The sequence below is a fragment of the Oncorhynchus mykiss genome, chromosome 15 (genome assembly GCF_013265735.2).
Source record: "Oncorhynchus mykiss isolate Arlee chromosome 15, USDA_OmykA_1.1, whole genome shotgun sequence".
NCBI lineage: Eukaryota > Metazoa > Chordata > Actinopteri > Salmoniformes > Salmonidae > Oncorhynchus > Oncorhynchus mykiss.
Window position 1 is genome coordinate 26644287 of NC_048579.1, and position 25570 is coordinate 26669856.

The 25570-nt window shown below is 46.7% G+C and overlaps 1 protein-coding gene across 4 annotated transcripts in view; it reads right to left on the reverse strand.

Moving 5' to 3' along the window:
* Positions 1-25570, reverse strand: part of LOC110489888 (transcriptional activator GLI3) — a 128231-nt gene that overhangs the window by 77936 nt on the left and 24725 nt on the right. For 3 of the 4 annotated variants that reach the window (XM_021562848.2, XM_021562850.2, XM_021562847.2), the window contains exon 3: positions 2592-2855. In XM_021562848.2, the coding sequence (XP_021418523.1) occupies positions 2592-2855 (264 nt within the window). Of the gene's footprint in view, positions 1-2591; positions 2856-15190; positions 15506-25570 lie in introns of all 4 variants that reach the window. The other variant, XM_036944151.1, reaches the window with a different exon arrangement.

The following is a 25570-nucleotide window of genomic DNA, read 5'->3' on the forward strand; positions in this document are numbered from 1 at the left end:
AACTCGTATCACCGCCACAGTTATGACCATGACGACCCGGCAGTCCAGGTGCGCTTGAGGCTGCAGGTGTTGGCGCGTTTAGCCGCATTAAGCACTGACAGTACAACAGAGGGAAGAGTAATCACATTTACCTGGCTGTCGGCCGTGGCCAGGCCGTGCGGCGCCCCACGCTCTGCAAGCACAGCACAAAGACCCATGCTTCCCTCTCCATCACCCTCACAGTCGCAACATACACCTGGGATACATTTAGGGAGGTGACAGTCAGTCAGAGACCCCAGGGGAGAGGGGGTGTTGGGGGAGTGGACCGTGGAAGTAGGTTTGGGAGGGGTTCAACCAAGCACAGGGTCAATGTACTTCACACCTCTGGGGCTAGTGGTGGTGGTGGTGGGCTCCGTGTTCAAAGGGGCTAGGGCCCTCGCCCTTTCCTGACCCCCAGACTGAAGGCACCATGAGGGGCTGAGGTGGAGGCTCTGGAGCCTGGTCCTGGGTCTTGCGGCAGGCGCCTTCAGGGACACCTCGTGTTCCCCACACCTGGTACCAGAGGAAGCCATTTTACACAGCCCCCGGCTTGCTCTCTTCTCTGACCTCTGGTCCTAATTCTTTCTGAACTGAGTCAGGGTCAGGGCACGTCCCAAGGACATCCATTTACTTTACACTTCACCCTCTGAGGAAAAAACGACTGTCTTCACATTTCAGCATGTACTCCAGTTGTACTTTTCTACTGAACTTCACTAGAACTTAGTCATCTCAATTCGGTCAAATAATTGCCTGTGCTAAAACATTGGGATGGAATTGATACTTTTATCAATATCTGATTACAAGAAAGAGAGTGAGAGCGAGAGAGAGAGAGAGAGAGAGAGAGAGAGAGAGAAAACAGAACACAGAACAGGGGGGCCTATAGCACCAGTCATCTCTCTATCCACTCTGCCCTCTGCCTGGTCTGATTGCTGTCCTGCGGCCCAGGAGGCCCCCAAGTGGAAAGAATGGAGCCCTTTGAGGCTCTACGACCCCTTTGACTTTTCCTGCTGCTTCTGAACTCTCCATTTCAGACTCTGACTTTTACGCATGACCCTGAGGCGCTGCCACCCCTCACTGTGACCCCCAACCACCCCCACCCACCCATCCCCCCAAGCCCTCGCCCCTAGTTCCCCTTGGCTTTAGTGGGCTTAAACCCCCTACCCCAAGTGCTCACCCCCAGTGCTCACACACACACACACACACACACACACACACACACACACACACACACACACACACACACACACACACACACTCGCAATCAAAAGTGGCAGTCCTGCTGAGCTAAGACCGGGCTGTAATCGACAGTAATGTTCTGCTTGCGAGGATCCTGTCCACTACACCAATGAACAGACCCAGGGCCTGACTTTAAGTAACCTTTCAGATTAGCACTGTAGCTCTGTGGTGGATGGAAGCACCAGTGCACAAAGGAGACGCCGGCTTATGAACTAACTAAATAAATAGAGTTACAGTAAAGAAACGGAGCCGGAGCCAGAGCCAGGGACAGAGAGACCTTTTCATTACGGCCTGCGGATTAAAACCCCTCTGTCAGGCCCAATTCGCAGGCAATGTATCGAAAGTAAACAAACCGTCCGATCAAATCCTGGAGGCCACGTCCATTCAGGCTATGGTGGCGGCGAAATTATCCTCCTAAACAGCCCCCAGCCCTCCGCTCATCTGTCTCTCTTTCATTCTATTACTGCACCTTTCTCTTATTCCTTCTCCCGCTCTCTCTCTCTCTCTCTCTCTCTTGCTCTCTCTCTCTTCTCGCTCTCTTTCATATTTTATTTCCTATGATTTTTCTATCATAACCTCAAACCTCATGTACCTCACTCACTCCTCCCTTTATATATACTGTGTCTCTGTCTCTTCTCCCTTTCTCTCACCCACAGCCTCTCCGTCCTAGTCAGAGAGAAGGGGGAGGAGGAGGGGGGAGGAGGAGGGGGGGTAGTGAGTGTGGTTTGACTGCGCAATGCAGTGTAGTGTAGAGTTGGGGTTTTGATGTGTGTGTTGATGAGTGGAAGTGGAGTACTGGGCTCAGACAGGCCCCTAATGAGGGAATTAAGGAGCTGTGCTGAATGCTCCACATACTAACTTCCCAGAGAGGGGGAGAGAGGGAGAGAGAGAGAGAGAGAGAGAGAGAGAGAGAGAGAGAGAGAGAGAGAGAGAGAGAGCAGCTGATCTGTCAGGCCTAATCAAGCGACTAGCAGCCTTGCCTTCTACCTATTATTCTACAGAACATTGGTGCCACTGTTCAGAGGGTGTTGGGGGGTCTACAGGCATGTTGTCTTTCAGTCTGCCGCCTCACTCAAATTACAGTATAATGCTCACAAATACACACAAACACGGTTCATTTTTTGACTTATAATTGATCTCACCCCCAGTTTTTTTTTAAATGTAATTATCCATCAATCTATTCAGTAACTCACTGAGACAATTCAAGTTGTCTGATGACCAGAAAACCCTGAAGCAAGTACCCACTACTTTTGGCATCACAAACATTCTCTAACAATCAAATGGAACATCCTATCCAACCCCTCCTCTGTAAACTGAGGTCCGTTGTCTGTACTCACCGTAGTGGGAGTCCAGGTATCCGTTGCGAGGGTCCATGGCGAACAGCGTGCCGCGGTACGGGAGGCCGTGGTCGACCAGGTGGGGCAGCGAGCTGTGCAACTCTTTCTTTACCAACGGTGGGCGCTCTTCTGTGGAGGTGGAGGGCTCTTCACCCAGCTTGCTGCCAGGGGGCCCGGGTGTGGGGGCCTGGGTGCTGATGGCATTGCGCCTCTCACGGTGGTGGTGGTGGTGGTGGTGGTACGGCGTGCCCGAGCTCTCATCCTCTGTAAGGGGACAGGGGGGAGAGAGAGGGTAAGGTCCTAACTTATTGAGGGTACATACACCATAATTGATCCCTGTACATTTAAAGCTACTGTACAGAGCCTAAAGTCTGCTGAAGTTTTCTCAACCTGTTCTGAATGCCTTTGGTGGTGGAGGGTAGTAGTTTCACAGTCAGCAGAATTAGAACAGATGAATTACGGATGCTGCCGTCAAGGGGAATTTCTTTACCTCTCAGAGTCAATACAAACACACACACAAATTAGATAATTTAGCATACTCCTATGAGGGGCAGGGGATTTGTTTTGTACACATGCAACCAACCAAGTATGCACAGTGGGTCTTCCCTGCAAATCCACGCTGGTTTGGTCTCCATATAAGCCAGCTGAACGTGTGAGTTCTCAAGCAGAAGACAAGCTAAAGCCAATAGGACTCAAGGAGAAGACAGCTCAAGCCAATAGGACTCAAGCAGAAGACAGCTCAAGCCAATAGGACTCAAGCAGAAGACAGCTCAAGCCAATAGGACTCATCTCTGGTGCTCTCACCAACTAAACGAACCCCCTGCATCACAGCCACATTCAAGGGGAGCGATTCCCAAGTCGGATCTTAAAGTCAGCCTCGTCTGTTCCTTTTATAAAATAAATGGATTCCCATGGAGAAGGCAACCGGGTCTTTCCGCCTGCATTCCAAACTGCCCATTAAGCGGCCTCATGGTACCCCCTCTCTGCCAGAGTAATCTCTTTCTCTCTCTATTTCTCTCTCCAGGTGAAGGAGAGAAACTAAGCGGAGAGATGGAAAGACGGAAAGGAGAGTCCCCCTGAGAAGCTATCCCTGGTGTGCTGGGTTAGTGGGGATGAAAGTGAAGAGAGTTCAAGGGCTGAGCTGCTTTGGAAAGAATGTACCTTTGACCTGACCACTGACCCTGGCCTTCATGGGGTCACATGGTCCCTAACCTGGTGAGTGCTACTGTGCAGACTAGTTCTGAGTAGTCCCTGAAGAGAGCATACTCTGGGCGCTCTTCATGTAACACTAACTCCTACACACTTGAATAGTGTCCAAGAAATGATGAATGTTGAGCTTCATTGTAAATAAAAGGAGATTATTCCTATCATCTGTACCTGAGTATGATTATGATCAATTATTACATTTTAACATGCTTAGGTTCATGTTTTGTATGATCTTTAGTTTTACACTGGCTCATCAAAGGTTTTACACTGGCTCATCAAAGGTTTTACACTGGCTCATCAAAGGTTTTACACTGGCTCATCTAAAGTTTTACACTGGCTCATCTAAAGTTTTACACTGGCTCATCTAAAGTTTTACACTGGCTCTAGTCGAATGCGCTACAGAACTATTGCAGAACCTGTTTGATTCAGTCACATACAATTCTGTCTTCCTAAATGCCTCAAATCCACCCTATTCCTCCATCCTGATCCAGAGAGTCCACTGAGTTTGGCCTTATCTTGACTGAGCAACAGATCCACTTCATTGGAGGCTGCTGGGAAATCTCCTCTGGTCCAGCCCTGGTTCCTGGTTGATTCGGTGCCCCCTGTTGCTCTCTCTTTTTTAACGTCTCACTGAGGGCCCTGACAGAGTGCCGCGGTGCCAACGCCAAAGGTTCTGTAGCATTTACCAGCCTAGCGCTGTAAGGCCCCCCTATGAACTGGAGGCGATGGAGAACTGCAGCCCTCCAAAAGCCAATTGAGTGCAGAAGAGAGGGCTAGATTAAAGAGCGCTACCCCGAGTCGGAGAGAGAGATGGGTCGAGAGGAGAGTGAAGGAGAGAGAGAACGAGAGACCCCCTCTCACTCTCCCACGTCCATTACCTGTGTAAGGGCCCAGCCATGCAGCCCGACTGGTGCCTCAGCGCTCGGGAGTAGCAAATTCCACGAGACTTAACACAGAACTGACAAACCAGCAAGAGAGCAGAGGCTCATGCTCTCCTCCACAGGAAATTATAGTGTCAGTTATGATATAAGTATTTAATCCTATACTGCACAGCCCCTGATCTTATTAAGGGAATAATGGCACTTATGCTGTTAAAGCTGGATTAATAGGGTCTGCTCTTGCAAAGCGCAATATTAACATAAAGGGATTTCAGACTCGGGGTTCATCTTCTCGCATGGATTGGATTTGAGGAAGAAAGTGGGGACTGTAAACTGTGCTGGGAGCAACTAGAGCAAAGGACAGGGTTATGCTGCTGAGAGGAGTGTGGGTCTGCATGTACTGAATACTGATCCAGCGAACACAGAGTTGAGGCCCGAGAATAATATCTTATGGTAGACCAGGAGATGTTTCTAATTCTAATTCTTGGTCTAGTTTATTTATGTATTTGCTCCATAGACTTGACATACACAATGTGCTTGTAGCAATAATGTTTGAACATTTGGAAGTGAAGTCAAACTCCCACAAGCCCATGCAGCTAACACCGTCTATGAACTCTTTCTGGAGACAAAATATTTAGGTAATTATTCCCAAATATATTATTACACTACGTTCCTGTGTCTCTCTTTGGCTTCTTCCCCTTTTCCCCATTTGGGTGGGTGTCTTTCTTTCTTTGTCTCTCTCCCTCCCTCTCCCTCCCTCTCTCTTCCCTCTCAGTGAACTCCAGCCCTACTCACTTATGTCTCGGAGAGGTCAAGCAGCTAATATTTAAATCAAACTATTGTCACTCCAACATTCCTCTCCCCTCCACGTCACCATGGTGAACTGTCATTCTGCCATATACCACCTTAAATGGGTTCATTATTTCAGTGTATACCACCTTAAATGGGTTCATTATTTCAGTGTATACCACCTTAAATGGGTTCATTATTTCAGTGTATACCACCTTAAATGGGTTCATTATTTCAGTGTATACTACCTTAAATGGGTTCATTATTTCAGTGTATACCACCTTAAATAGGTTCATTATTTCAGTGTATACCACCTTAAATGGATTCATTATTTCAGTGTATACTACCTTAAATTGGTTCATTATTGCAGTGTATACCACCTTAAATGGCTTCATTGTTTCAGTGTATTCCACCTTACATAGGATCATTATGTCAGTGTGTACTACCTTAAAAGGGTTCATTATTTCAGTGAATACCACCTTAAATGGGTTCATTATTTCAGTGTATACCACCTTAAATGGGTTCATTATTTCAGTGTGTACTACCTTAAATGGGTTCATTATTTCAGTGAATACCACCTGTAATGAGTAATTATTTCAATGTATACCACCTTTAATGGGTTCATTATTTCAGTGCATACTACCTAAAATGGGTTCATTATTTCAGTGTATACCACTTTAAAAGGTTAAACAAATACTGGGCAGCAGAAGGTCAAGAACTAAAACTTGAATGGTGAGACTGAAATAGGAGGGATCCCCCAAGGCTCAGTCCTATCCCCATTTCTATTTTTTATCCCGGTCATATGTCATCCAACCTAAACGGCTGGAAAACTTGGTTATATTTTACTTGACTATACTTGAACCCTCTTGAGCCTCATAGGTGCAGTTAACTGATAATGATTATAATATGTATTTTTTGGTCTAATGTATGTCCAATGGTGTTTCATAGTGTATTGCATTGGATAGCTGGAGGCTTTATAGTCAGTGTTCTCATCCATTGTGGCTGTGCAGCGTACTCTGCCTCTGATGTGGAGGACTCAGGTGTCTGCAAACACTTTGAAAAGCCTGAACTTCAGGAGCACCTCTCCAACCCTGAACACCATCAGCCTCAAACAGACCCTCTTGGCTTTTTCTCTTTCTTCCCTCCCTCATTTTTCATTCCCTCCCTTTTTCCCATGGTTGCCCCCATCCCGTCCTCCTCTCCTCCACCGGTTCACAAGTCCATTCACCCACAACACAAAGCAGGAGGCCGGTCCTCGGTGGACCAAGGGGAAGCATGCATCACACACAAAAAAAGGAAAAAAAAGACCTATCCAGGACTCTCTATGGTGATTGAATTTCTTAACATCTTTTCAAAAACTGCTTAAATGCCTGCAGGCGAGAGGAAGAAACAAGCTAATGGTGGATGGGGAGCACTGAACAAATTTCAGAGCCCTTTCCTGCTCGCGTTTGAGGTTGAAAGCGAGCTCCTGCCTTTCAAGTTTCAAAGTCCTCCTTCCTCCCGCAGTGTCACTGAAGGATTTGAAAAGAAGGTAATTGTGCTCACTGCAGTCCTGATCAGAGTGCACGCCCGGCTCTAGTATTTCAGGAGTTCTCTGCCACTATAATGGAGCCTATGCTCTCTCCATCCTCTCTCCCTGGCATTCTCTCTCCTTTCCTCCTCTCTTCTCTCCTATCCATCACTCTCTAGTGACTCTCTCTCTCTCTCTATCCCACCGTATCTTTTTTCCCCCTCTCTCTCATTCTTTCTTTTTCTATCTCACTTCCTCTCAGTGTCTCTTTCTTTCTCACTTTCTCTCTCTCACTCTCTATCTCTCTTTCTCGCCCAGCCAGCCGCTCATTAAGTCCTAATGCCCAGGTTTTTCCCCTTTTTATGTTGGGGCCTTCCATTGTAAAAGGATTCTCTGGATACCTTCAGAGAAAGCCCTCATGCCTGAGCAGGGGAGGAGAGGGCCTTTAATGGAAGGGGGGAAAGGAGGAGGGAACGAATACAACAAATGACAAAATGAAAATATAAAAGAGATAATGAGGAATGGAGTGGAGCCAATTCCTTAGAGGAGGGGGAAAGAGAACGAGAGAGAGAGAGAGAGAGAGAGATAGAGAGAGAGAGTTGGGCCCTGGGACAAGGGAGCTGAAGTTAAGGGTGCCTGGCTGATTCAAAGTAATGAGAGGGAGCGAAGACAAAAAGCCTCTGCTTCGGAGGGAGTTGGTGTTTCTCAAAGGCAGCCGTTGTGTAGAACAAGGGTCGGAGTGCCAATCTGCTCCTGCCTCTCAGACATTTGATTTGGTACTCTACAGCCAGCACCATGTAGGAGTCTCCGCTGCCTTAAGCTACTACATGTGTTTCAGTCAGAGGAACACAAAGGGGCATTTTCATCAGTCTCGCACATTCTACCCCCGAACTGGCTTTGTTGTGCGAAACCTTTACCATCGAGGAGGTGTCGTTTGCCTCTGAACAAGCGCCAGCGACACAACAACCATTCTCCTCCACCTGCGAACATTTGCAAGCCGTGTTGTCTGTGGCACGGTGATGGGGGTTTGGCTGAGGAACCCGACAAAGGGGGGAAAAGATGAGAAGAGGAGTGGAGGAAAACACAAAACACTTCTTCAAAGCTCCTCTCCTCCTGTGCGATAATCTCTCTTTCCGTCTTCTTTCTTTCTCTTGCAAATCAACTCCCGCAAAAAAAGACTGAAGACTGCCCAATTAACAATGAGAGGGAGGCAAACATTTCAGCGGCTGGCTAGAGTTTAATAAGAGCGTAGCAGCTACCTCTCCAAGCGGCTTAGGAAGAGCTCGCTGTACATGGCACCTGCGCTATAGAGAGAGGGAATCACTCACGATTAGCAGCGCAGGCTGAAAGAAGAGACAGAGAGAGAACCTTCAAACTCCACCAAGAGGAGGAATCGCAAACACAACAAGAGAAGAGAACGGGGAAGATTAGTGCAATTGTGTGGGGTATTTTTCCCGATCAACTTTTTGGCTGCCGGTCCCATAGGATGCAGGTTTTGCCAGAATGTTTTCTTTTAACCCCCGCTGAGGGAGCTTCAGTGGTATCTCCCACAACAGAGTTCAGTTGTGTATTGTGTTGAAGGTGACTGAGTCTTAATGGAGCTTCTCCCAACGTCTGTTTACAGTGACATGGGAGACGTGTCAAGAGACTCTTCGTAGAACGTCACGACGAGGGCACAACATCTCAGAGGATCCTGCGTGCTTAACCTCACACGTCATGACCTGTAGCATCTTGGACAGTCAACCATTGGCCATCTTCCCATTTATCAATCACCAACGCAATAGCTGTGGAATTACATGATTTGGATCATATTTATTTTCAGGATAACAAGCGAGAAAAGGAGACCGTCACCAATCTATAAAATGTAAATAAAAAAGCACTAAAAAGTTAGCTGTGGCGCAACACGCCTGAATTCACTGTCAGTAACTTTCCGCCCTTGTCTTATTTCCCCTCTGCAGAGTGGTCCCATAGTGGCGCATTATGTAAATACAGCTGCTGTGAGTGATGCTTAGAGTAATTGCAGTGAGAAGCGGTGGGCAGGTCGGGAAGATTCCTGATTTCCCCCCACAGCCCGACTACTGCTCTCCTCGATAATCATCTAGGCTAATTTCGACGGCTCCCACGTCTCAATTTGGCTCGGCGGCACACCGCCCCCTCCCCTCGGCATCCCCAGACCCCATCTCCCCGGCCCGGAGTCCCACACCCCTCACTCCGCCGCTGGGGCTCTGCTGGGACCCTACCAGGGGCCCCTGGCTCTCAGTCCCAGCCCATAGCCTAGAGGGGAGAGGAATCAAAAGAAATCTAGGCTTCTTCGCCCCTTCCCGTGTCTCTCTGCTCTCCCTGCTCACCTCAAATCAGCCTCACAGCAGGGCCCTGCCTCGCCCCCACTCCAATCCCTACTGACTACCTTTCATACATCAGGGGCCGTAGGGCCAGAACCACTCTCTACAACCCCCCCCCCCCCCCCCCCCCCCCCCCCCCCCCCCCCCCACAGGTTATTTCATCAGGAGCACATTGTGAAGGAGCAGAGCTACACTGACCAAAAAGAACAGTGATGAGTTGGGGGCCATGCCTTTTTGAATTTTTAAGAATTTCACTCAAAGGGCACCTTGACTCATATACTCTTTTAAGAATCAAACAGAGGAGATGCATTTGCTCAGTGCTCGAAACCACAAACGCAATAACGAAGTCTGACCAGCATTGACATGGCTTCATATTCAACTAACAAGGTCGTCAGCATCCGACAACCTTGTCTGTTATCGTTATTGACCTCCAGTCTTCCACCACAATATAATATGATACCGTACAGCTATGACAGAAGTGTGACTGGACTGGACGGGCTGGACGGGCTGCTAACTGGGTCTGTTAGGGTAGAGGGTGGATTCAGGCATGGCTCCCAGCCCACCAGGCCGGACTAGGCCAGCTTTCCACTGGGCCGGAGCATTGGAATCCCACTTCTGACGCCACTGTGATCCGGACGGGGCCTGTGGCACTCAGATTAGGAGGCGCTCGCCAAGAGAACATGGACACCCAGCCAAAGCAAGGAGGTGGGGAAGTGCCAACCAACAGTTAGAGCGAAATAAAAAATAGTTATGGTGAATTAGGTCCAACTGTCACTGTGGTGAATTCTCACCTAACAATACAGAATTATTAAAAGACATAATACATTTATCTCACTATAGTTTCTACAAACTTTATGAAGAGTTTTTTTCATGGCTGCCTCTCAGAGCTGCTTTTCTAACACATTGCGATGGATGGTGTGTGTGTGTGTGTGTCTGAATACATGCGAGGAGATCAGACAGAGCAGGCTCCATTAAGACAGTTAGCCAGTGCTTACTAGTCAGAGGGATAATTAGACACTTCAAAGGCACCTGCCCGCTGCCGTCCCAGAGGGGGATAGAATCGCCCGCATCCTCCCTCCCCCTCCACCCCCTGCCCCATTTAAAAGCATGTTAACTCCTATCTGAGGCTAGCAGGCTAATTTAACTTTTGACATTTGATATCTGAGGAATGAGAGGGATCAGCCGTTTAGCTGGAACCGGATTACCTCCCTCATCCCCCCCCCCCCTCCCCTTCGGTCCTCTGCTGCCCTCCTCCCCTACATCCAACCCCCCCACATCCAACCCCCCCCACCCCCCACACCCTCTCTCTCTCTGTGTCAGGCCGAGTGGATGGTGGATTCATTAATTTGCCCGCTGCTAAGCAGTTTATCAATGACTGGTAAATGTCTCAGGCTCTGAGTGGAACATCCATCGCTTGGTTCTTCTCCCTGTCCCTCTCTCCCTCTCCCCAGCTCAGTGGCCATGGTGATTAGGGTTCTTCTGATGTTAAATCCAATGTATGGATCAGTCCACTGCCCTGGCCGGTACTCACTTAGTTAGCTGTTGATCTATTCTGGCTGTAACTACCTGCTTAACAGCTCAACCAACAGTGTAGAGGTCGAATCAAAGTGTTTGAAGTAGATTCAGCAATTTTCACAGAGACATGGCGGTTTTGTAATAGTTTCCAGTAGCCATTTTTTGCTCTTTCAGGCATAATTTTTGCGAAATGAAAATAAATTCTACACACAAATGACCTGTCACCCCCAGTAACCATTCCAGGGAACCAATCAGGTGCGAGCTTCGCTGACCTCTGACCTGCCATGTGGAGGAGAGGTGTTAAGAGTTCATTCGAGGCTGTAACCTCTCATTGGTTGTGGTCTTGACGCTCTCTGTTCAATGTCTACATTACAGGTTGAATCAGGGGCTTTGTGCGAGTGTGACGGATTTGGGTTAAACGCACAACATGCCCGAGCGCCTTTGATGCGGCAGCTGTTAACGCTTACCATTTCTCGCCCGCCGCATTCAGACATACGGGCTCTTTTTACAGGGAGAGCATAAGAATCAGAATTCCAAACTACATGCCAAACGTCATAAAAATAACACGACCAAACAGATTTCTGTAGCGCTTGCCCAAAGCCATAAAAACAACCCAACCCGGCAATCAGGGGCTCTGAACACTCTGAACACATCCAGTCACCTGATGTCAGAAAGAAGAAAACGGAAGAAAGAAAACCCGCTTCAAGGTAAATCGACATTCTCTACCTTGACACGATAATCATTTGAAAGTCATCAGTTGATTTACCATGCCATTTTTCCTCACTTTTCCTGACAGCTCAAGACTTGGCTTCTTTCCGTCAAAGTCTCCGCGTCGACAAATCACAGGCAACAATGAATCCTTTTACAAAGGTATCAGTCTTCATTTTACTCCACACAGCCCTCATTATAGAGCAGATTTGGGTAACTTCTACCACCAACTCCAGGTCATTTTCCCCTCCTGTGATCTAGGGGTCATTCCATGTCATTTCAGCAAGTCATGACACCCACCACCTCAGATGGTTCTGAACTTGTTTCTGTAGATGGAAACTGAGAAATTAAGCTAATTGATTGCACCTGAATTGACCATTTTAATTTATAGGATACTGGAGTAGCTAACATCCGATTTGGAACAAACTTTTTTGTAACAGTGTGTAAGACATCCAAAGAAATGGTTTTCGCACTTCATATGGATTTTGGATGCAATCAATTAGCTTAAACTCACATTATATTTCAACAAAATAATGTTGCAGGAATGCCATTCTCATCTGTTTCAAACAACAGAAACTATTTCAGAATAATCTGAAGTGGTGGGTGTCGAGTTCCTCTTTCTTCAGCTTTTTGAGGTGGAACAACCCCTAGGAGGGAGTGACCACTCCGTAAACAGCACGTAATTCAGCCCCCCAAAACACCTAGGTGAAGCGCGGACCCCATCATTACACTGTCGCAGGCAGCCATTGAAGCCTTAGAGATTAAAGGATCAGACTCAACCACAGTCTGGAGCTGAGGAGAGGTGGGAGGCGGAGAAGGTGGCTAGAGGGAAAAAAGCACAATCTTTCTCCCTATGATTAGATAGCTAACTTAGTCAAAGCCAGGCCACCATGCTAGTGACGGAGAATGAGAGAGATGTTTCTTTGTAAAGCTTCGACAATTACTAAATGCTGTAAGGTTTGTCTTGGAAGCTCGCTCCCGCAAATATCCAAAACTGATGTAGTCACACACAATAGTAGGTAAACAAGACTATTCTAATCAGAGAGAGAGAGAGAGAGAGAGAGAGAGAGAGAGAGAGAGATGAAAGAAAGAGAGAAAGAGAGAGAGATATGAAAGAGTTAGAGTGCTGAGAGGAGAAGGGAGAGGTTAAGGTCCGTCAACCTCAATGACTATCCCTCCTTTCTCAGATTTGTCTTCTACTTCTCTGTCACTTTCTTATCACCACTTTGTTCTATCACTCTCTCCCCGTTCTCCCTAAAACGTTCCTCTCTCCACGTCACACTCATTCTCAATGTCCCACTGTCCTTTCTCTCTCTCCCTCCCTCCCACTCTTTCTGGGAGTATTGCCTCCTGTTGCTGTCCCTTCTCAGTAATGAGGTTTACTCTTCTGTGACCTATCCTGTCACTCCGGCCTGTGGAATCCTCCTCCTCCTTGCCATCGCCCCAGAGATGTTTCTGCCATCAAACTCCCCTCATCTTTAATCAGCCTATTAAATTCCCATTAATCCCAACATTCCACACACACACACAGCTGGGATGACCGACCGACACATTGCACTTCTCATTTTTTTTTCCCCTAAGGAAAACAGCTTTGTCTTAAGCTCTGTTATGGTTTACATGATCATGACTTGAACACAGAGAGGGAATAATCAGTGTAACATGGTGGAAAAGGACTATTGGGATGTTTGGACGTACATGTGCTTTACATAATGGACCAACACTGTAAGGATAGGAGCTCCTCATTAGGCTAGATGGTTTTGAAACTTTTGCAAACTGTACATACTGTCCTATACGTATTGTATTGTACACCCCTAGATATTTTCTCCCCCATCCCATCTCCTTCCTCTCTTCCGACCCTCCTTCTCTCCATCCCCTCTTCCCTCTCCACCTCCTTTCTCCCCCCTCTCCCTCCTCCCTCTCCTCCGGCTTTCTCTCTCTGGGACTGTAGGGTTGAGGCAGCCCTATGCCGTAGCCCCATACTGAGCTGGTCTAGAGCCAGACCAGAACAAAGAACCCATTGAGCCAGCGGTGCTGCCAGGGCTGGGAAAACGTGGTCCATCTCTCTTCGCTTCCTCTACTCCAGTCTGACAGCACCACAGATGAAGTCATGAGGTCACCAAACAGTTAATAAGCAGAGGAGGCCCATCCTCCTTCAGCTGCCCCTGGAGTGTGTGTGTGTATGTGTGTGTGTGTGTGTGTGTGCGCGCGCGTGCGCCCTTATGGAAAAACCACATGAATTTCATGTGATCACATGTGATGTCATCCGTTCACATGTGATCTTATTTTAAGTTAATGTGATAACGATCTGATGTGAAATAAATGTGACAACATGGGTATGCAAAAAATTCAACATGTGACACCATGAAACTACACACGACAACATTTGAATGTTTTTCAGGTGAAAGTGCAAAATTGATTTACAAATATTTGCAATACAAATTCCACATGTGAATCTGCAATTCATATGTGAGGTGAAAACATGTTGTTCTCCGAACATGTAAAGAGGTGGGGTTAACATGTGAACTCTACAGTATATGGAATACGTGTGAACATATGGCCTCACGTGTCTCTTTTGTTTTACAATGTGAACATTTCAGCTCAGCATGTGCACATCGTTATGTGATCACACGTGGAAATCCACATGGGAAACTTCATGTGAAATATCATCACATGTGAAGTGTTCCCCAAAAAATGTGATTTTTTTTTGTCACACGTGAAATCATGTGGTTTTTCCATAAGGATGTGTGTATCTGCCAGTGTAATTACTTGCATGTGCGTGCGTAATTACGCATGCATGTGTGAATTCATGACTGTGTGCTCTACTGTACACACCATGGTACTGTACTGTAGATAATATTAAATCATCTATTAACTTTCGACACCTAATAATATTTCATTCCAGATTGTGTTCAATTACTCTGTAAAGGTCATTGTTAAAACGTAATGCCATCTAGTGACAGTTGCTCCAGTAGTTTCCTGCTTGACTCCAGTGATGTCCCCCTTTCTCTCTGTCTGACATGAGACACGTCTCCCCTGGACTGGAGCTGTCGCTGCGAGGCTCAAACTCTCAACATCATTAGGCTCACAGCTTCAGGTGAGACACAGAGAGAGCGAGAGCGAGAGAGAGAGAGAGAGAGAGAGAGAGAGAGAGAGAAAGAGAAAGAGGACAGAAAAGTAGCCCTCAGATACAATCTCTGTGTGTGTGTGTGTGTGTGTGTGTGTGTGTGTGTGTGTGTGTGTGTGTGTGTGTGTGTGTGTGTGTGTGTGTGTGTGTGTGCCTGTGTGTGCCTGTGTGCGCGCTTGCATGCTTGCTCCCATTTCAGCATATTTATCTCAATAACATTGAATAGGCACGGCCCTTTAACATGCCTTTAGAGGGCCGTTCAGTTGTCAGTGGCCCGGGGCATTGGATTGGCTTGTGTTAGGACCGAGGGGGAGGAGATGGTAAGAGACAGCTATGGCATTGATTAACATGAGAAGGGCCTTGCTCAAGTTCAAACTGCCCGCCCCTCTGCTGTAAGCAACAGCCGTGAGTTCAGTCCTCCCAGACAGTCAGACGTTTCTTCTTCTCTTTTCCAACCCCCCTGTCTTCGCTACACATCTGAGTCCAATTCTCCGCGTGCCCTCCTTTTTTGAAAATCACTCCCTCACCTCCTCTCTCCATTCCTCTCCTTCCTGGGTTCCACCGCCTTCCAACAGGCACATCCAAAGCTTGAAACAACCTGAGCGTGGAGCTCGTTCCAACATGGATGTCGTTACTTGGTATTTCTTGGAACTGGCTGCCAATGGCGGCAGTTGTCTTCACACTTGAAAAGCTGAGCTATTTACGAGGGCCCTGGGAGGGTGCGCACACAGCCGACGAGAGAGTGGGAAGAAAAGACGCTTCTCAACCTCCTCTGCTTCTAATCAATCACCAGAAATCACTGCCATGGTTTTACTTTCTTTGATCCTGGCTCCTTTTTCGCACTGCGAGGGGAGAGAGTGGGGGCGGAGAGGGGGAGGGAGAGGAGGAGAGGGGGAGACGGGGGAGGCAGAGGGTCGGGGAGGTCAGAGGGGAGAGATTACAGGGTTTAGGGTGCAAACTAGCACATGGTGCCCTCTTCCCTCCCCCTCTACCCTTCAAACCTGAAACCTAAGATCACGTCTTGATTCATTTTCATGCATCTTGATCCGGGGTAAATGAACAAGTTTTACATACAGATGTTTTTGAAAACAAATGCCAACTTATACACACATATGCACTCAATCATACATATACCAGCACACACTCTGGACAACAGACAAGTCATTCACAGACACTAAAACACTGTCTCACCAAAGTTCACATGCAGCATAACACACCCTCTCCCTGAGACACAAGACTTTTAATTTTTTGTACATTTATTTAACCTTTATTTAAATAGGCAAGCCTATTTACAATGATGGCCTAACCCGGCCAAACCCTAACCCGTACGACGCTGGGCCAATTGTGCGCCGCCCTATGGGACTCCCAATCACGGCCGATTGTGATACAGCCTGGAATCGAACCAGGGTCTGTAGTGATGCCTCTAGCACTGAGATGCAGTGCCTTAGACCGCTGTGCCATATTAAATGGTTCACACACACACACACACACACTAGTTACTGTCTCTCTCCAAGCCTCACATCCCCCTCTATCGCTCTCATCCAGCAGAGGTAAGCAGGCGCGAGCGAGGGAACAAGAAAAAGAATGAGAGAAAAGAAAGAAAGAGTGAAGAGGGACACGGACTAATACATTCTGCTGGCAGGGTCAGGACACTCCTGCTTTGTTCCTCTCCGTAGGAGGGAGGTCACTGATGCCTACCGACAAATGGACACAGTGGCAGAATAATACTGTTTTCCTACTTTACTACTTTATGTCTTTACGAGGCCCCTGACTGTCTTTCCGTCCGCCGGCCCGTCTGTCTGTCTCGCTCTCTAAACTACACAGACAGGTCTAGGTAGAAAGTTGTTCTTAACAACAGGTCTAGGATCAGATTACCCTACTTCCTTTCCCAAACCATAACTGTTGAAGGGACAGAATATCTGATCCAGTGTCAGTAGTTAGGGGGAGACTGCTATCCACCTCCTCCGACCTCCTGCACAGACAGGCCAGGCTGATCCCCCTCTGTGAGTATTGAGGATGTTCATTGGTTAAGGTTCATGCTCCTGACCTTGTTGACCCCTGACTTCATAGGCCTTCACGGCTTTCACCATTTCACTGAAAAGGACCCCAGGAGCTCCATGGACACTATTTTAAAGGTTCATACAAACTATATTATACTGCACTATAATACTACCGGCTGAATTAATAAAATGACCAATACCAAATGTGTTTGCTTCCACTCCCTTTTCGGTAGACATATGAAAGAAGGTGACCTATATTAAACGACTTCACTACATGATGCCAGCACCAGAATCTTGAGAAACACCAAGCCCCAGCAAACACTCCTGCCAGATCTCCGCAAGACAGTGGGCATAAGAGAGGTGGGCAAAACACCTCCACCTCCCCCTAACCCCTGAGGGCCAGAGAGAGAGAGAGAAAGTATCGTGATTCAGATTCTGCATGCTACAGTTGAGTACTGCTAAAGGCAGTGCGAGAGGCTATGTGGAAGCAGTGGAGTTTCTTCCCAGTCCGGAGGGTGGATGGATGCTGGATGGATCAGTGTGATTCCTCCACTGTGGGTCCTCCAGGCAGGCATGCAGGCAGGGGGAGGTCAGGCTGGGTTGAGGTTGTTGGGCAGGGCCTGGGCTAGCTAAGGGCCCCTCCGCCCTGACGAGCAGCGGGGCCGCCCTAATCCTGCGCCTCAGGCCCCCGTGAGGCGTCCCTGCCAAAGCCCGTCGCCCCGTTGCTGCAGGAAATTGCCTTCAGTGCAGAGGTCCATGAAACGGCTGACTCACCAGTGGAGTCCACAGCATACTGCACAACTGTGTGTGTGTGTGTGTGTGTGTGTGTGTGTGTGTATAGGGCCACATTGACTTTCTGTTCATATCTCTGTATCTAACAACCGCTCTCACTCTTACCATCGTATTGTATCATTATACTGTTTATCTCAAACACTGTGAACGTGAATAACGTAAAGTGGTCATTCCTTGTGTGTGTGTGTGTGTGTGTGTGTGTGTGTGTGTTTGTGTGTGACTCAGACAGAGCCTAGAAGCCGCCTTTCGTCCGAGGCATGGGGTGGGTTTGTCAGAGGGGGTCTCTCTCGCCTCCTCCATTGTGCTGTTTGTCCCTTATCCCTCCATCAGGCCTCTATCAGACCCCCTCTCATTAACCCCCGGCTGGCTGGCTGGCTGGCTGAGAGAGTGCGAGGAGGGACCCACCTCCCTGCTTTTTACCACAGGAGCCACATGGTCCTCACTACACCACTATACATACATGTATACAGCCCACACTTGCACACTCACAGTCAAATCTACTATTACCACAAGCAGACTACAAGTCTACAAGCATAATTCATGCAATCGCAGCCCCAAACATAGACATACTGTAAATCAACAATATTTTCTCACAAGAAATGGCGACACCACTACCATACCAGAGCTGCCACTACCATACCAGAGCTGCCACTACCATACCAGAGCTGCCAGCCAGAAAGACTTGTACAAGCTGGCACTAAATGATGAAATAAATTATGATTACACAGGCCTACTTTCATTTCACCAACAAATCTCCTCCACCCCACTTCTCTCTCTGATATCATCCATATTTTTCAAAGCCACTCATAAAATCTCCATTACTTTGTTAACGAAAATCTGACTTTTGGGGGTAAAGAGAGAGAAAAGGTGGAATGAAAAGCGGAGAGTGGTGATGGTGGCAATGCTCGTGTGTGTGTGTGTGTGTGTGTGTGTGTGTGTGTGTGTGTGTGTGTGTGTGTGTGTGTGTGTGTGTGTGTGTGTGTGTGTGTGTGTGTGTGTGTGTGTTTGTGTGTGCGTGTGTGTGTGTGTGTGCGTGCGTGCGTGCGAAGGAGGGAGTAAAGAGGCAGGAGGACAGTGGAGAAACAGTTGATTATGAGTCCCATTAAGTGATCAATGATTTCATTAATAAGATGGATCGCGCGGCTGTCATCCCGCTGACAGGGTGCTGAGGGATCATCTGTTCCCCACGCTCCATTTTCCCCAACGCATCGAATACCAGCCCCCCCCCCCACCCCCCACCTCCTTCTCTCCCTCCTCCCTGGCCCTCCATCCCTCCAATATTTCCAGACAGAAGGAAAGCAATGGAAAAGGGATGGGAGCAGAGGTGGGGGGGGGGTTGTGTTGATGGGGGTGAGGAGGTGGGGAGGGAATGATGGAGGAAGGGGGGGTGAGGCAGGCAGTGGAAGAAAAGTGAAAATCCATTTTGAAACCCATTTTCAATTAGGGTCCACAAGCTGTTATCACAGGTGTCGCAGAATGGGGGCCCCGTAAGTGAAAATGTCTCCTATCCGTTTCTGAAATGAAACCTTATCTGGGCAGCACAAAGATGGCCAGGGACAGCGTATCTGTAAATGACTTTCCATCCCCGCTGTTAACCGGGAACTTTATTTCTGTCAGATGACATCCCCCTTCTATTTACCGTGGATCATTTAAATGGCTCCCTAAAAAGAAGGTGGCCCCTTACTCTTTCTCCTCTATCTCTCCCCTCTCTCTCTCTCTCTCTGTATCTCTCCCTCTCCTCTCCTTCCCTCTTTCAGAAGTTTTTTTTTCTATTTTCAAAGCAGTCAACAGCTCCTTTTCTCTCCGAAACTCTTTTGCCACGCTCTCCGTTTGGGTTAGGGATATCGCTGGTAACCTACTACACATAAGCAGAAAATTCCTTGCCCTTCAAGGCTTAACTTTTGGGCCTCTGAGACTCCTGCTCCTGCCCTTCCAAGCGTGACCGTTTAAAGGTCTCCAGTCCTTCCTTCATAAACTATTAGGTTCACAGACACCCTGCTACTTTAGGCCATGCATTCCACTACAATTTCCTAAACTAGCTCGCTAACTCAAACCCTCCCCTCTCACTCCAATTTTTCTTTAAAAAAATGTCTCTAATTTGTATCTCTACTTCCCCTCTCTCGCTCACTCTTTCCCTCTCTTCTAGCCTTCTCTTTCTCTCTCTCTCTCAATCCTCTTTGTCCCTCTCTTCCCTCGCTTTCCCTAATTCAGCAGCGTCCATAGCAAAAAAGTCCAACGGGCCAACCAACCAGAAACTTTTTTCCCCTCTCTCTCTCTTCAATCAATAGGCCTTCCCCTCCCTTCTTCCCTCCCTTCGTTTTACTTTTTTTATTATCAAATTATCCCATGACGACAGGATTTATTCAGCCAAAGAGCATGGACATCTTTTTTTGGAGGGACCAGGGAAGCAACAAAAGAATCAGGAGACTTTGTGGTCCACCTGCCTGGAGAATGATGAGGGTGGGGGGGGGGTCTCCCCCATGCCTCCTCCCTGCCCTCCTAAATAACACCAATCACAGCATTGTTGTGGCCCAGTCGGTCCTTTTGAGCTGTCAGGCCAGGGGAGCGGGCGAGGACATGAATGGCACACAGGATGAAGCCACCATTTAGCCAACCATGTGGGAACGCTAGCTACAGCTAGCTCCCCCTCCAATACTCCGTTACAGCACCAAGCAAGCTCTCTCAACTCAGACAAAACTTACAGAGAAGAAGAGGAAGAGAGATCAGAAGTGAGAGGAGTGCACGTCGACAGAAAAGAGAGGGTAGTAGGATTTATTTTTTGAAAGTGAGAGAGTGAGAGATAACAAAGAAGCGAAATAAAGGAAGAAAGCCAGAGAAAGGACAAAAAGGAAGAAACAAAAGTTTTGCCAATTTTTTATTTCCACTGCTCAGATTTTTATTAAGTTAGGAAACTCCCCAGGACATATGTACACACACTGTCACATACTGCAAGTGTATAACTAACTGCACTAAGCCCTTAGGGTTCTGACTGAATATAAGTACAGTATTTTTATCATAATTACAAACCACAACTAATTTACTTGTGTTATCTACTGAATATTTTTTTTTTTTTTTTTTTACTTTCTAATCTTTAGAAAGAAAAAAAGTTGTATCTGTCCTCTTTGTTCTTTGTGTTCTGGAATTAGATTCGGGAGAGTGGATAGTAACGTCATTTCAAATGAAAATTGGAGTCTTCTAATCAAATTATAACCTTCAGGTCTTGCCAACATTTGAATCAATTAAGTCCAAAACAGCTTTGACTCAAAGCCTATCAGGCAAGGTTTTCCAATAACTTATTTCCATATGCTTTAATCACAAACAAAACCAAAGCACTCAATCATGTTGTAATTGTATTGCAAAAGAAAACACTTCAGAGATGCCTAAAGCTAAACAGCCCATAAGTCCACCAATAACTGCCCCTTTTCACTTTTCCCCTTTTCAGTTCTAATAGCATGCTGTGGCGGAGGGGTGTCCTACAGGGTTTCCCCTGCGTGGGTTCAGGGGCCACTACTCCTCTGCAGCTTGACAGGGGAAATATTTGCCTGGGCCTTCCTGAGAAGAGCTAGCCACTGGGGTTCCACAGCTGCTCACAATTACCTTTTGTTTGTACGGGGAGCAGGGACAGGGGGGATACAGGGGTTAAAGTTGACGGGGTGTAAGGTTACACCTGATAAGAGGTTATGAGTTCTGGGGCCACTTGGGGAATGTGCTGTCATTATAACCTGCACAAAGAATGTATAAGCTATCTTACGATTCTCAGAGATATGGATCTAGAAGAGTGCTTCACTCTTTCCCTGTGGATAACTGTCCTCTCTCTCTCTCTCTGTGTGTGTGTGTGTGTGTGTGTGTGTGTGTGTGTGTGTGTGTGTGTGTGTGTGTGTGTGTGTGTGTGTGTGTGTGTGTGTGTGTGTGTGTGACTCCATCAGGTTTGGATGATTACGGGAGCGAGCTTCCAAGACAAACCTTACAGCATTTAGTAATTGTCGAAGCTTTACAAAGAGAAATCTGCAATCACCAGAGCCAAATGACATCCATGCTTTTTCCACACCATAAAACTTTTTTTCCCCTCTTTCCCCCCTTTAATTAATAAAATAGTGTTGGCCATCTGGGAATGAGTAAGAGAGGGAGAGAGTTCACAAGATGCATCAGGATGTATTCCCTCTTACACACCACCCCACCCCACTCAACTTCCTGCTATAACTGGCATATTGAGAGAGAGAGAGAGAGAGAGAGAGAGAGAGAGAGAGAGAGAGAGAGAGAGAGAGAGAGAGAGAGAGAGAGAGAGAGAGAGAGAGAGAGAGAGAGAGAGAGAGAGAGAGAGAGAGAGAGAGAGAGAGAGAGAGAGAGAGAGAGAGAGAGAGAGAGAGAGAGAGAGAGAGAGAGAGAGAGAGAGAGAGAGAGAGAGAGAGAGAGAGAGAGAGAGAGAGTGAGAAAGGCAGACTCTCGTAGTCATTAACCCTCTCCTGGGGTGTTTGAAGTCTCCCGCCACGGACCTGGAAAGATAACATTTCACATCCTACAACTCAGACGGAAACCAAGGGTGACAGAGTGCTCTTTCTCTCTCTCTCTCTTTCTCTTTTTCTGCAGACACCCCTAACTCTACTCCACCTCCCGAACCTCCCCGAACTCTTCCAATCCTCGATCCCCCTCGATCCCCCTCGACCCCCCCCCTCCCCCGCAAAAAAACTTCACTCTTACAGCTCAGGCTAATGAGCACAGCTGCAACTTAAGTCATGGTCATTTCTTCTCCGGGTTTGTTATGACTTGTGTCTGGCAGTCCCAGTCACTCCTGGAGAAAAAGTTATCTTGTTATCTAATATTCTTCATTTCTGCAGCTGTGTCGTGAGTGAACGATGAAAATGTGAATGAGTCCACAGTCAAAACCTACCTCTCTTTTGGTGTGTCTTCAAGATGTTGCCTACAGTGCCTTCGGAAAGTATTCAGACCCATTGACTTTTTCCACATTTTGTTACGTTACAGCCTTATTCTAAAATTGATTAAATAAATCAAAATCCTCAGCAATCTACGCAATACACCCCATAATGACAGAGCAAAAAGTGGTTGTTAGAAATTTTTGCAAATGTATTAAAATGTTTTTTAAAGTAAACAACAGAAATACCTTATTTACATAAGTATTCAGACACTTTGCTACAAGACACAAAATTGAGGTCAGGTGCATCCTGTTTCCATTGATCATCCTTGAGATGTTTCTACAACTTGATTGAAGTCCACCTGTGGGAAATTCAATTGATTGGACATGATTTGAAAAGGCACACACCTGTCTACATAAGGTCCCACAGTTGGCAGTGCATGTCAGAGCAAAAACCATGCAATGAGGTCGAAGGAATTGTCCGTTGAGCTCCAAGACAGGATTGTGTCGAGGCACAGATCTGGGGAAGTGTACCAAAACATTTCTGCAGCATTAAAGGTCCCCAAGAACACAGTGGCCTCCATCATTCTTAAATGGAAGAAGTTTGGAACCACCAAGAATCTTCATAGAGCTGGCCGTCGGGCCAAACAGAGCAATCGGGGGAGAAGGGCCTTGGTCAGGGAGGTGACCAAGAATCAGATGGTCACTCTGACAGAGCTCTACAGTTGATCTGTGGAGATGGGAGAACCTTCCAGAAGGACAACCATCTCTGCAGTACTCCACCAATCAGGCCTTTATGGTAGAGTGGCCTGACGGAAGCCACTCCTCAGTAAAAGGCACATGACAGCGCACTTGGAGTTTGCCAAAATGGACTAAAGACTCTCAGACCATGAGAAACAAGATTCACTTCGTCTGATGAAACCAAGATTGAACTCTTTGGCCTGAATGACAAATGTCACGCCTGGAAGAAACCTGGCACCATCCCTATTGTCGTGTCTTTGGCTATGCCGGATTATGTGATATGACATGCTATTCTATAAAATAATTTCTCCGTAATTAATATCACCTGATTGAGTTAATCATGTAAATGTAATTAACTAGAGAGTCGGGCACCACAAAATAATATTTATCGAGCTGTTATCTTCCGAATAAACTCTTAAAGACCTAGTAATATTTTACATCCATAGCAGTCAACATTAATCTTCATCTTACTTCAGTCTCATCTGAAAGTTGTACATTCTTGGTTATCTGCAAGAACCCTGGCTAACAATTTGAATCAGCAATACAAAATTGGGTTGAATCATTTATTTACTAAATACCTAACTAATCACACATACACATAATTAAATCATAACTTGATTACAAATTACATCATAAAGGAAAACGTCCCTAGCGGGCGGAACAGATATGACAGCTTGTTACACAAAGGAAAAGGGCTGGGTTGAGTGAAAGAGCGGAAAGACAGGAACAAAGGCGAAGCTGAGCTATCGTAAATACAGTATCTTATGCATTCTAAATTACCGGCCATTTGGAAAAGGAAAATGCAATAAATATTTACTCTGAGCTGCGCTTCAGTAGGTTGGTGGTAGATGGAAGGCCGTGTTGCCAAACCGAGTCCTCTGTCCTTTGAAGAATGTCTCTGGTTGTCAATTGGATACGCTGTAGTAACGTCATTGTGTGATAGACGAGATACTCTGTTCCTTCCTAACCTGCGTTTGCAGCTGCGGTCGCTAACTCAACAGTTAAGAGGTATCACTTCTATAGTGAATAAGAGTTCAACGTTCATACCATTCGCAACCAAAGCTCACGCTGATGTTGGCTTCGTTCTGTAGTTATTATCTGAACCATTCTGACATCGGACCGTTGTCCTACATCCTTGGAACAGGAGGTTACATTGTCGTCAAGGCTTTATATAGGAAGGGAGAGGGGGGTGTGTTTGAAAAGTGTTATAGCCCTTGTCCCTTCACAGAGGCGGGCCACTGAGTGAGCAGCCTTAACTTATGAAAACCCACATCTCACATTTTAGAAGCTAAACTCACATTTCATCCCGTCACAAATAATTTCATATTCAAACATTTAAATTGAACAACAATTCCATGTGAATCCGATAACTCTGATGTGTAGACTTTCCACTGTAGTTTGTCATCTTATCATTGATGAGAATGTCTTAGATGACCACCGAACTGACATCATATTCATTAAGTACCACTGCATATGTTCAATTGTTTGGATTACCAGAATATAGTTCATTTCCCCCCACATTCTGACGTTCCCAGAATCTCTATGTTAACCAAGGGTTTTGCAAATGTAACCTCAGTAGGGTAGAGAGGAAAAAGAGGGAAAGAGGTATTTATGACTGTCATAAACCTATCCCCCAGGCCAACGTCATGACACTATGGTGAAGCAGGGTAGTGGCAGCATCATGTTGTGGGGATGTTTTTCAGCGGCAGGGACTGGGAGACTAGTCAGGATTGAGGGAAAGATGAACGGAGCAAAGTACAGAGAGATCCTTGATGAAGACCTGCTCCAGAGTGCTCAGGACCTCAGACTAGGGTGAAAGTTCACCTTCCAACAGGACAGCGACAGCAAAGACAACACACAAGTGGCTTTGGGACCAAGTCTCTGAATGTCATTGAGTGGCTCAGCCGGAGCCTGGACTTGAACCCGATCGAACATCTCTGGAGAGACCTGAAAATAGCTGTGCAGCGCTCCCCATCCAACCTGACAGAGCTTGAGAGGATCTGCAGAGAAGAATGGGAGAAACTCCCCAAATACAGGTGGCCAAGCTTGTAGCGTCATACCCAATAAGACTCGAGGCTGTAATCGATGCCAAAGGTGCTTCAAGAAAGTACTGAGTAAAGGGTCTGAATACTTATGCAAATGTAATATTTCAGTATTGCAAAAATGTCTAAAAAACAGTTTTTGCTTTGACATTATGGGGTATTGTGTGTATATTGATGAGAAAAAAATACAAATGTTATCAATTTTAGAGTAAAGCTGTAACCTAACAAAATGTGGAAAAGGTCAAGGGGTCTGATTACTTTTTGAAGGCACTGTATGTTGCATATGAACTCAATCTCCTACAGAAGAGCCTTGTTTTACACATGAGTATAACTGATATGCATTCAGAAAACACTTGTATAAGCATGATCCACTCATGTCTTGCATTCCACTACAAACATCATTCTAAATGAAGAAACACCAATATTTCAACTTCATGACCAAAACATTCAACTCATTGTAAC